General features: G+C 42.8%; 1 protein-coding gene across 1 annotated transcript in view; it reads right to left on the bottom strand.

Annotated features, from left to right (window-relative positions):
* TMTC1 (transmembrane O-mannosyltransferase targeting cadherins 1) overlaps positions 1-12,784 on the bottom strand; it is a 149,829-nt gene that overhangs the window by 45,331 nt on the left and 91,714 nt on the right. Inside the window, exon 10 of the mRNA XM_062590415.1 lies at positions 404-568. Coding sequence (XP_062446399.1) covers positions 404-568 — 165 coding nt within the window. The remainder of the gene's footprint in view (positions 1-403; positions 569-12,784) is intronic.

Genomic DNA, 12,784 nt, shown 5'->3' with positions numbered 1-12,784 from the left:
TTTTGTCATTAAGAACATCGCTAAAGAAAATTCAGTATGTTTGACGGTGTTACTACAATGTTCTGCAGGGTTGCAATGAAATTCTGCTCCATCTTTAATAAGGGAAAAGTGTTACATTATTGGTGAATCGACAGAGCTGAAGTTATTTAAAAATAGAGCATCTTAAAAATGCTATTACCAGAATCAAGGTCTGTGCATAAGCATATAAAGTGCTACAGCAGTTTTTGCACAATTGCTTCAGAAATAGAAAGTAGGTGTTATTTTAAAATAATCAAAATGTTAATCACAATAATGCATTAATAGCAGGCTTACTCCTATTGTTAAAGAAACAAATGTAACAAACAAGTACAACCCATTTTAAACAACAGAGAAAATGCAAGTGTTTTCCTGTGCTCACTCATACCTGAAAAGGGATTCTCTTGACAACCAGATTTCGTTCTGTTTCACGGTTTTCCAAGAGAACAGCAGCAGCAGTAAAGCAAAGAGAGTCAGAAGAGTAATTCTCCACTTCTCTAACCACGTAGAGAGCTTTCTTAGGCCGTGGACAAAAAGAATGCAGTACCCCATACTGGAAAAGAAAAGGAAAAGGTACAAAAGGTTATATACCAGTATTTTAGTTATTCTGGACAAATTCAGTATTATATTTATTTTGCAATACAGGTTTTTTGGACTAACTATATTCTCCAGGATAACAAACTCAACAGCATTTTTCCTCAAGTCACTACACAATTTCCAAATTAATGTCAACGACAGACCCAGACGCCAAAAATATAATGTACGTAATACCACACGTACAATGCTAGCTTACACTCTGCTCTACGGAGGCTTTTCTAACAGAAAGCTAAGAAAGCATAATGTAGTAATAGTAATATTCAGCAGCGCTAGAGCACAAGTGAAACGCGCGGCACTGCAATGAACGCTCCGAACAGCGGTGGCTGTCATTAATTCTATTTACAAACGGTGAAGCTGAGGCAGCAGGACGGAGCGCTCTCCCCGAGGCCGTAACGGGGCCGGGGGTCCGAGGCCACGCCGAGACGCGGGAATCCCCGCTCGCGTCCTGCGCGCGGCTCGCCGCGGCCCCGCGCCACGGACGACCTTCTCGTTTCGAGAGCTTAAGCAAGGACCGCGCGGCTCCGTCCGGGGCACAGACAGCGCCGAGCGTGCCGGGGCTGGGGCGGGGGGGACGGCGCGGGCAGCCCCGCGGCGCGGGCAGCCGGGTGGCATCACCGCCTGCCTTGCACGGCCAGCCCCGGGGAGCCGCGGGCTCTGCCGCGCTGATGGTGCCGCTGGTCAGGCCCGTAACGTTGACGCACCGCTTGAAAGGATTGCTGATTGCAAAGCAGGAAGAAAACGGGACCTGCTTCGTCACACACGGACGTTAGCTTCACTCTGACAGCAGTGTAACTCCAGTACAGCTCTCAATTCATACAGGCAGTGACCGCTAAGGATGCTCTGTGCCTGGATAACTAACACCTGCCGCTTTAATCTCAAGCTTTATAACATCCCAGTAGAAAACTGCATTAACACCAATGGCACTAGCAGTAACGACAGTGAAGTTCCCCCTTTGATACGTGTGATTACTACGCAGCAATCAGAAGTTCAATTACAGATCCAAAAATAGTTAACGGAGCTTGCTAGCTGCTGTTTCATGAAACTACATACAATTTCCAGCTTCCTGCTTCCCTATACTTTCATGGCTCTCCCTGCTTAACTACTGAGGATTTTTTTTTTTTTTTTTTGAAATGTACTGCATTTTGAAGGAAGGCTTTATTCCAGTATGACTTTAAATCAATTCAGTAATTAATTACATTAAGTAAATGTTACGTGAATTTGTCCAATGCTGTCCTTGTGTGCTGGAAATTGAGTGCTTTCAGTTGCTGTACTTACTGTATTGCTAATTTAACTTGGCATTTTTGTGAAGGAATTTCTATTACCTGAAGAATTTCATAAGTTTCTCTGCAGCTATTCGAAGCAAGTTACTTAGCACCTGATTTAGCTTTAGGCCAAAAAGGTACCTTAGTCCAGGCAGCTGCCACTGAAGGAAAAAGGAGCAGAAGGATCTGCAATGCAGTTAGGGACTATCAACACTGAGAGAAAAGAGAAGCGGTTCCCAGACACTGCTGCATCTTGAATCCCCGCTGATGCAATTTAACGTGTCTCGCCGAGAACTGCAAGAAAACTGCAGGCAGGGAGCTCTCGCCTGCCCATGCTCTGGCCAAAGGTCCACACGCTCCTGCGGCCAGGAGGCCTAAGGAACTCCCCTTCCAGGCTGTTATGAGATAAAAAAAACTATGGACCTAATTCCCCTGAGTGCCTCTGTTGTCCACGTATGCACATAGGAGACAATCCAGGCAAAACATCACCTCTGTGGCTCATTAAAAGCTTTTTCACTGATGTTTTTAGCATTTTTTTTTTCATTTTTTCCAAAGTGGATATCAATAATAATTTTTACTTAGCTATGCTTATGTTTTGCTGAAACACGTTTCCTACAACACTCGCACCATTTTTTTTCCATAAATTCTTTTGCACGCATGTTTATTGCACCTACATTAATTGCAAGCAGACATTTAGAGCTACAAACTGAGATGCTGGTGCCAAACGATCCAGCCTTTATATATAGCGGTTATATATAGCGATTATATAGCGATTGAACTCTACTTTAAAACTTCTGAAAAGCTAATCACAGTCATAAGCAATCCCTTTCCAATAAGAAATGCCTCAAAAACCTATAGACTGTTTTCACTCTGTTATTTTGCCTTTCAGCAATTTAATCCTTCCCTTGGAATTAATTACCTGATATAAACATTATTTGATTACTTTAATGCAAAGAAGTTTTCAAAGGAAGTCCCCTATACCTTCACAGTTTTAAGGACAGGCCTTTCCAAACAGAATAGTGAATGTGCCCAGAAAATCAAAAATGCAAACGTCAGTGTATTGGTATCTATATCAAACCCTGCCCCAGCTGTTGGGAATTTCTGCCTTAGCAGCCGTGCTCAGTATGTTTGCCCTGGCACGGCCAACGCTGCGTTACAGCTTACCCGACCGCTGCAAAGGCACTGCTGTCGGGGGTTGTTTTCAAACATCTGCAAAGCAGCTTCACGGCGGTTACACCGGGATGCCAGGTACTAGATGGGAATGAGGGTTCATCTCAGACTACAATTCCCACCAGAAGAACCTCACGAGCAGTGACAAAGTACAGGTATGCAGCAGCGCCTAGCTCCCAAGGGGCTCTTTCCATGAGCAGCTCCCACAGTGCTTGGTAAGGGGGAGCCACTGCAATTTTTTCTCATTTAACAGCGGCTTGCTGCGCTGGCAGGCAGAGGTGGGAACGGTAACCATGGCACGGAGGTCTTAGCGCCGTCCGCCGCCCCCAGCACAGAGCAGCACGCATGGAAACCAAAGCGTCTCACTGAAAAGCCCACAGGACTCCCCAGGAGATAAATAGGGAAGTAATTCAAGGACACTCTCTGCATCCACTCTCAGAAAGGTGGCAAAACTGTAGGATCCTGCAGCGAGTACGCACACCGAGGGGAACAGTTTCCCAAGTAGCTGCTGGACCGTGTCGCTCGCCTACTGCAATCCTGACCCGCAAAAGTTTAAGATGAAGGAGTAACGCTAAAAAGGGCAGAGCTGAAGCACAGTTTACACTTTAATAAGCTGGAGGCAACTGTGACAAAATTAGGACTGAGCTGTAGCTGCACTTAAATTACAGCCTAAGTAGCATATAGTTAAATGTACCTATGCTATAAAGTGCACAGAAAGAAAGGGAAGGAGAAAAGGGTCAGAAATTGGGGGCAGGCAAATGCTTTTATTTTCAGACACAGCCTACTAGGTTTGGCTTGGGACTTCAGACAATAATTTCCTGTCAATGATCATCAAAAAGAAGGAGGGGAAGACAAGGCAGTATTATCTTGTCAGGGACTTTTCAGTGGAGATGTCAGGTACAGCTGCGTCTCTGCACGGTTTCTTTTACGACACGGTTATTTAAACCCCATCACTGGCTGAGGTACGGGAGTAACCTTCCTGTCTGTAGGAGTTTTCCAGACCAAGGACTCAAGAATCACTCAGCACCCTCCCGTGTCCTTTGCCTCCAGGAAAGCGTGTGCCTGTGAGTGATTCCTATGTCACAAACTGTTTGGGAAATACCCTCCCTGCAACATCCCCAAATTTATTACACTTAGCCATTTTTGCATCTCTCTAAGATTCATTTCTACCCTGAGGTCAAATAATTATGGTGGAATCAGGCAAATCTACACTAAACAAAACAAAACAAAAGCATTCACATCAGTGTGTTGTGCCTCCATCAAAAAAAATTATTACTATTATTATTACTGTTGTTTTATATTCCCCTAATTGCATATTCCCTCATACCCTACAACCCACTTGTTTCACACTAGACTAAATGCTCCTGGTAAAGGAGTTAACTTTAATATAGAAATTATAAAATTTTGAAACAATAAAGCACCACACTTGTTATAACGCAATCGTTGCAACGGAAATCTGCCCTGACTTTCACCGGACCTGGACAACCCAGGATCACCTATCCTGCAAACAGGACAGGTGGGAATTCTGTGACTGACAGAGGGAGAAAGAGAACCTGCCAATTTTACCTGCCTTCTTATGGAAAAGAGGCTGATGACACCCTGCTGCCTGCGGGTTTGCCCTTCTGCCCACGCCATCCCAGTAACTTTTCAACCTCCTTTGTCAGAGGGAGGAGGTCTTCCGGACAACGAAATTCCCACATTATCCCAGCAGGAAGTGGGCAGACAGCACAGCACCCCAGCAGGGGTGCTCTGAGGGATGGCCGGCGTGGATGTCCCATCTCTCCAGACAGGAGACTGTCACAGTGGTTGGGAGAACCCAGCAAACAGCAAGGAAAACGTCAGTAAGAATTTCCACCAGTACTTCCACAGTACTTCATCCTAAGAAATAAATTCTTTGCATTTCACCTGTTCCTGACCTCACAGAGCTTCAAATATAGGAAGCTGTTTGAAGCTGCACTGAGTTTTGGCAAGTTGGTACCAGTCCAGGCACAGCTGAGTTGGCAGGATGAGTACAGGTGAGACTGCACTTACCTAATTAAAGTAACTCACCAAGTGTCTCCAAGATACTTACTATAGAGTTAACTCGGCCATGGCCCTGTCATCACCTACGAATACACGGGAGAACATTTCAAATACATTCGCCTTTCTTCTCCAAGTGCTGGGGGACTCAGTTCTATATTAAACATCAGAGCTGACTTCCTAGGAAATCAGTTTTTACTCACATGCATTTAAGTAAAAAATAGAAATGTCTCAAAAGCATCTTTCATCAAAGACCCATTTTCCACCTAAACGGTTTACTCTAAGTACTCCACTCTGGACATCTTCGTGGCTACCGGCTTATGCATCCATGGCTGTAGGGCTGTGGGTTGGGTGAGTTTGTTGACTCTGCTAGGGAGACGAGGAGGTCATTTCTCTTGAAAATCTTTTGTCCAGGCCACTGTCACACTGTCATACACAGACTTTTCTAAAACACTTTGTAGTCAAAAAAGGAAAACAAATAAAAACCTCCAAGTCACTACTATTTCTATTTTCTTTGAAGTCCATTTTCTACCAGATTACTGTAAAACTGCTAAGTTTTCTTCTTTTGTAGGATAAGCAATAGCTTACTGCAGCAACTGTTTCCCACTGTGAAAAGTCCATGACCCAGGATCAGATGTGAAGCAGTACCTGAGGAACAGGTAGACAGTTTAACATATTAATAGCTTTTCCATGGGCTCACAATGAGAATACTCCTGAACTGCAGCACTAGTGTTGGCAGAAATTCAGTGATCCTGCAGGAGAGCTCGCACAAGAGCTTCCCGCTTGGCACACAGACCGACAAGCCAATAGTTTCGTGATTTCACGAGTTTTCGACTCCCACTGTACTAAAGTGGTACCTTAGGAATGTCCTGAATTACAATGAAGGCAGGGACTGTGCTTGGCAGGTAAACTCTGTGCACCATATACATATATTTCTGGCAGAAGGCACACACACAGAGATGTGGGATGACAGATTTTCCTCTATAATTTCTGCAATTTGTTAATATCATTCCACCTGCAAGTAAGCAAACTGTGAGAAGGCACAAACAGATGGGATCAACCTCATTTCCCATGGTGTACTATACATGCCACCTGACTAAAACAAGAGCCAGACAGCAGATACATTTGCAAACACTGCTTCAGTAATTAGACCACAAGTTCAGCCTTGTCTTTGGCCATTATGCCTCCTTTCAGAAGCCAAAGATGTTACTGACAATGCTTAAACACACTACTTCTCTCCCTATTTGGATCAGATTCCTTATCTTTCATTAAAAATCAAGACTGGCTTTGCTGCATTGGGTTCTCGGTGCTGGCGTCTCATCTGAAACATGCTGTAGTTAGTGCTGCAGCCCAAGATTATCAGGATGTTCTGTTGTAGCAATCTGCATACATCTGAAATCATCTTACCTCCTCTGGAAAGTGCTTGGAGATCTACCACTGAAGAAGCCTCCTTAAAACTGAAGTGTTTTTTAGTCACACATTTTACTGTATTTTGCAAATTGTGACTTTGCAAACTATACCTCCATTCCAACGAGAAGTGTGTGGGTAGAGCGGACTAAGAGCTTTAATTTTGAGGCACTGCACAAGAGGCAATCCCTAGCACTCACATTGCTCTGCAAGAACCTCCCTGGGCAACTGCACAGCAGTATTAATTATTTCTTATCAACTGAGGTGGGGTTGGAAACTAAGGAGTTAAAAAGGGTGATAGAAAATAGGCATAAAAGCTGCCCTCCTTCAGTTTTTAATGGTTATTTGGGGGGTGTCAAAACTTGTCAATTTTTTTTTCTTTTCTCTTTTCTCTTCTTTTCTTACAGATTTAATCTCATTTTCATGCATAAATCCACTGTTTTCAAAGCAGTTACTCCAGATTTTAGCCAGCTCAACCAAGATAAGAGTCTAGATGCATTCATATCAGTCAGGGAAAGAGCTGCCTGAAAGTAGCCTGTCAAAGCATGGAAGAAATACTGCCCCATTTAGGGGCTGTTAATGCAACAAAGGGGATTATCTCAAAACTATACTGAGACCAGAAAACACGCTTGGCTTTGACATTTCACCCTGGAGGCTCTTTCTGGGCTGCAAACCTTGTTCTTGATTTCTAGCACTCACTTAAGATGACTCCCCTTCCCCCTGTAAAACCTAACCCTCACTTTCAAGCTGCTCTGAAGCATGTTTAACCCTTGCATGCATCACTTAAAGCAAGTGCACACTTTGCTGCTGTTGCCCTGCAGAGAGCACGGAGAGCCACTTTGTGAATCTGCGGCCAAATCAAACTGTGAACCCAAATATTTGCTCGTCTTCTTTTTAAAGTTCTCTAGAAGCTTCCTAGTCTCCGTCACACACACAGGGTACCAGGCACAACACATGCACACTCCTGGTCAAAGCTGCTCCAGCTCTGCAGCCTGAGCTGAGGAAGCACACAGAGACCGATGACCAAGATGACCAAGAGACTGAGAGCCAAACTCATCTGAAATGAAGCTTACAGGCAGGGCTGTTGCTGCAGGGGAGAAAACTTTACGGGCAGTTCATCCCTGCTAAACCAAATGGCTGTGCTCACACTTCTCTAATGGAGGGTAACTGATTGCAAAAGGAGAGCTTGGCTTGCCGTTTAGGCTGCTTCTGCCTCACTGTGCACACAGCGAAGGCTGCAGAAAGCAGCCCTGGCAAAAAGCAGAGGCTGGAGATGGCTCGCCCTGCCTGCAAATAGCTCTCCAAGGCACCCAGCTCCAGCCCGAGTGGCGCTCGCTGGGTAACAAAGGTGCTGTTTAATGAAAAATGACAGATTTTCCAAGGCTGGTGTTGTTCTGGACCGGGGCAGAACCTGGACTTCTAAAAAGTGTTTTCTTCTGGAAAAAAATGGGTGGAAAAATATGCACACATGCATGTTAACCAAAGGGAGACTTGCACTCAGGCCACCCAGAATAGCCAGAGACTCGAAGGTGAGTGCGCTCCTTGTGACAAGGATCGCCCAGACTCACACTGCTGCACGCCGTCACACTGGGGCGGAGGGCACAGCTAGTGCGGTTGTAGCGCTCAGAGTTCGGGATGCCCAAAATTCTCAGCAGACCCAAAGTGCTGAGCTGGAATAACCACACTCGGCTGGGTCAAACACGCTCCAGGAATTCTGACAAGTTAACTTGGTACTACCAGCCTCACTGCTGGTAAGACAAAGGCTTTTTCCTGCAGCTGGTATAAGGCTAGCCTAAATCCTCTAAGTTATGGGCTGGCTGATTTGACAAAAGTGCAAGCATGTGTCTGGACCAGGGTGTAGAGCCACCTCTGGTGTGTGGGTAGATGAGCTTGGAGAAGTCTTTAATTCTAGCCTTTTTATCTCAAGTGTCGTTGCAACAAGTGCATCTTGACAAAAAGTTACGGGTTAACTAAAATATTGTTCTTTCAAAGGAAAAAATATTGTGTCAGGGCTTTCTCAACCAATCAAGCTGACAAAGCAAAACCTCCTGAGACAATTAAGCTTTTGGACTAAACGTCCAAGGCAAGCAGGATGTGGGATGTCTCTCTGTCACACGTGGACAGCCATCAGCATTTGCTATGTAGCTCTGCTTTTACTGAGTATTGGGGACAAGGGAAAAGGGTTATTTGGATTAACTATTTCTCAGTAATGATAACATGAAATGAATATCTTTTTCTACCAATTTTTGATTAGCAGAGGTTCACCAGAACCACCATCAAGATACAATAGTTAGCATACAAAATGGATTCTGTTGACAAAAAACAAGCCTCACAGCTTAGAAAAACCACCATAGTAATAAAGTAAGGGGCAGCAAACTTAACTTTCTACTGAGTCCGCTAAATAAAATTTCAAATTTCCACCAGAATTGAGGACTTCTACTGGAATAAGATCTGCAAATCAAAATATAAAGACAGAGAGAAGCATAAACACTGGCAGAGTATATCTAATTTAGAAGGATACCTTATGAGTTAGTGTTCAACTTTGTCCTTCGTTCTAAATTAAAAGCTATGTAGGCTTATATTAAAGATGCACTGTCACGATCGGTTAAGTCCTCAAAGTGATTTACGTCCACTAGCAATGTGGCTCTCTATTCAAAATATGACGTAATTAGAGAAAATCTAGGAACTCTTAGTTTCCTTATTGAAGAGAAAATATGGACCGGAAATGAATGATTTAGCTAACCTTCAAATGGCTATTTAACATTTAGTCACACTTCCCTTCTCTCCCTTCCAGTGTAAGTCACATGATAAAAGAATTCACTTCATTACAGTCTTTGAGTCCAAGATTTTGCTTTGAACCAATTCCTATCTGAATAGGAATAGTATAGATAGTACAGATCTTTTCTCACTTTTGATTACTACACATTTCAGAATGAAAATATAGTTAATAAAGGAAAATCCTATATAATTCCACAGGGATTCCACATAAATTTCCTAAAATCTTATATATACTTTAACAGGAAAGGATCTATATAACATAGTTTTAATTAAAATACTACAATAGCTTATGGAATTCTATAGTAGGAATATAATCTTCCATTCAATTCTATATTAGGTCTCAAAAAACTCCATATAAGAAATCATTTTCTATTAAATTCCAAAAGTCATTATTTTCTTAAGGGAATCATTTTACCTTGTAAATAAGAATTCCTCTTTTAATTAATATAACCAAATAGATCATTCCCACAGGATGATATTAATTTATTACTATTTTTCAAAAGCAGTATCCTTACATATCTGTTTTATTTTCAAAAGCACAATGAATGCATTCGAAAAATTTCCTTCAACCTAATATATCACAATGAAATCAGAAATCCTATATATCCTTTAATGCTGATAATCAACACAAATTTAGCCTTTTCCTGAATCAATCAAGCATGGCCAAAATGCAACATGCTTTTCAAAAGCATGTTTTAAATTTAGTCAAAATAACACAAGACCGCAATCTAGACCAAACACACCGTGAGCTAATCTCTTTCAGCTTTGCAGAATTATTTTGGCTTTTATTCCTACACCTTTACTGCCTTTTACCAAAATACCTGGCACCAGCATCTCCGCATTTCTTGCTTGCTTTAACAGAGGATGGCTGCTTTGACTTCTCCTGGAGTGCTTAATAAGGGTGAGGAAACCTTCAGGAGGGAGGAGCTCCAGCCTGGATACACATCTGAAAGGTGGATGCTTGCTTACAATATTTAGCCTTTCTGCAAAAACCGCATCCATTCAAAGCTCTGTGAAGACACGGAGTAGTTAATTCTCACAGCCCTCTTCTGAAGGAGAAATTTGAGTTTTTATTCCTATTTAACAGATAGGGAAACACAGAGTCACTCGCCACAGCCTATACGCCCAGTGCCTCGACTGCAGGCTCTGGACCTACCAGACTCCTCCACGAGCCATTTTGGAGACCAGGCTCTCGCAGGTGCGCAGCCCCGAGGGGTAGAGACAGCTCACAGGGGCCTGTCGCCATCTCCCTTTCACTGCCGACTTCGCCGGGGTGGGGATTTGACTCTAATTGAAAGTAGAAGGTTCTTCTGTAAATTGTATTATCGCTTATGGGATCTGATCTAATATTAAAGGAATGGTAAAGGTAAGCAGGAATTCAGCTCCTCAGGCTTGGTTAACCTGTAGCTTCGAATGACTTTAAGGAAAGAAGAGAATGAAAATACATCACATTGCATAACTGACCTTTGAGAAAATGAGAAGATAATGAGGAGCGAACAAAGTGCTCCCAGAAGAGAGAAGCACCAGTAAGTCCCATGCTCAAATGGCAGCCTTGTAAGTAGAGGGGACTTCTGCTCAGGGGTATTCACGTTCATAAAAATTACAAATGATTCGATTACCCATCAGGTTCTGTTTTTTTCAATTACAAAAATTAATAACATATGCAATTGCACTAATTGGAATGAACACATTACCATGAAGAATCAAAAACATGCTCCATGCAAAGGCAAAAAATTCCATATGGCCTTGGCTTTCTATGGCTTAAAGAAAGTTTTAACATGATCACATTAAGTTCCTGAAAAATATAAGGCCACTTTTTCTGGATTCTAGTTTTCTTGCAGATTTTGAGATAGACACTGAGCAAAATGCCACATTGTATAAAATAGGCAATAGGCATCTTTTGACACTAAAGATTAGAGCTGTAACATCAACTTTTGGCAAAGTAAAGAGGTGAAGAAAGTGAGGAGCTGGTGGGAAAAAAAAATGATAGCAATCCATGATTGTCTGATCTAGGAAAAAATAACTGTGCACTCTCCAACTCAGTCATTGCAATATGCACCACAAACGAGTTAGCCATAAAAATCATGCAGGTACAACTAGGTTACCTATTGCTTTAAGCAGAGTGGTTCTCCAAGTCAGCAATAAACCATGTAGTAATGTTTTGGTTGATTTGTTTGTCGATATGATGTTATAGAAACAACTTAACGCATCCAAATATAATAGAGTGGCCCAGCCAGCATCCACTGATATCAGAGTAGTTGCAAAAGATGAGGAAAGCCTAGAAATTGCTCACCTAAGAAAGGGCCAATTTCATGAGCTAAAGAACCCTGGCTCTGCTGGTAACAGCAGAACTGGCAAACTGTGGATGGTCCATGGGAAGTACCAGGGAGTTTGCACTGCCTGCCTGATTTCTCCATGTGAAGCACAACACAGAGTAAGAGCTAGTACTCCCATTTAAGTTCAGCCAAATCACTCATGACTTAGAACATTTTGATGCACATAGTTGTTCTCCATCAAAAAAAAAGGATATCTGTGGTGTTCCAAGCAGCAGCATCAAATATCTTATAATATACTTTATATATATATAAATATAGCAGTATATATATAGTATACTTCTATATATATGCACATACTTATAATTACATCTGTCTTTAAAAGGGGGGAAAACATTGAATGGTTAAATCTTTCCCTGATCCAACTATTTATTTCAATGCCTCTTTTGCAAACTGCAGCCCCGTGGAGCAGATTTAGACAAGTAAGTCCTTGTAACCCCAAAATGAAAACTAAGTACAAAAAATATTTTCTACAAATATTTACATTTTGTCAAAGCCAGTTAAAGAAAACACTCAACCGGTTTGACTTATCTTATATCCGGCCCCCTGAGACACAGCTGCAGACAGAAGAGGGGTTGTTCAAAATACACATCAACCTCTAGAAGGCCTGGCCCAGACATATAGTTAGATGCAAATCCTTGGGTCCTTACTTAACTTTTCCAGAGGACAAAATGCTTGACATTTTGCCCAGGTAACTACTGAGCAAAACTGACTCAGGATTTCAAGCTGTGACCCACATTTGCAATATGTTACAACCTAACATCCATATCGGCTAGGATAAAAGGCTATTATTTTAAACAGAGATAGGAAGTAATAGTCACGAATGCTCAAAAAAGTCCCCCACACCACACGTTATTTTGAACCAAGAGGACGTAAGGAGAGTGCACGTCTTAGCAACTCTCTGCGCCAAGAGTTTCATCCTGTGGCCATCCCTCAGCAGCGATGCGTGGGGCCAGCCCGCCCTCCTGCGAGCTCCGGGGCTTGGGCCCCCTTTCCCTCTCCCGTCAGCTGTCCGCTAGTCAGGTAAGGGCAAAACTAAGCCCTGCAAAGCAGGACATGCATGGTCCGAGCACAGAATGAGATCCAGGGACTCTGACACAGACCCGCTCTGGCGAAATCATTTCAACCCTCTGCCTCAGTTTCTCTATCTGAAAAAAAGCAGTAACTATCAATTACCTACTCTGCAGCTCATACATTTGCAAA

This window comes from Rhea pennata, chromosome 1 (genome assembly GCF_028389875.1).
Source record: "Rhea pennata isolate bPtePen1 chromosome 1, bPtePen1.pri, whole genome shotgun sequence".
Taxonomy (NCBI): domain Eukaryota; kingdom Metazoa; phylum Chordata; class Aves; order Rheiformes; family Rheidae; genus Rhea; species Rhea pennata.
This window is presented reverse-complemented; position numbering and strand designations above follow the sequence as displayed.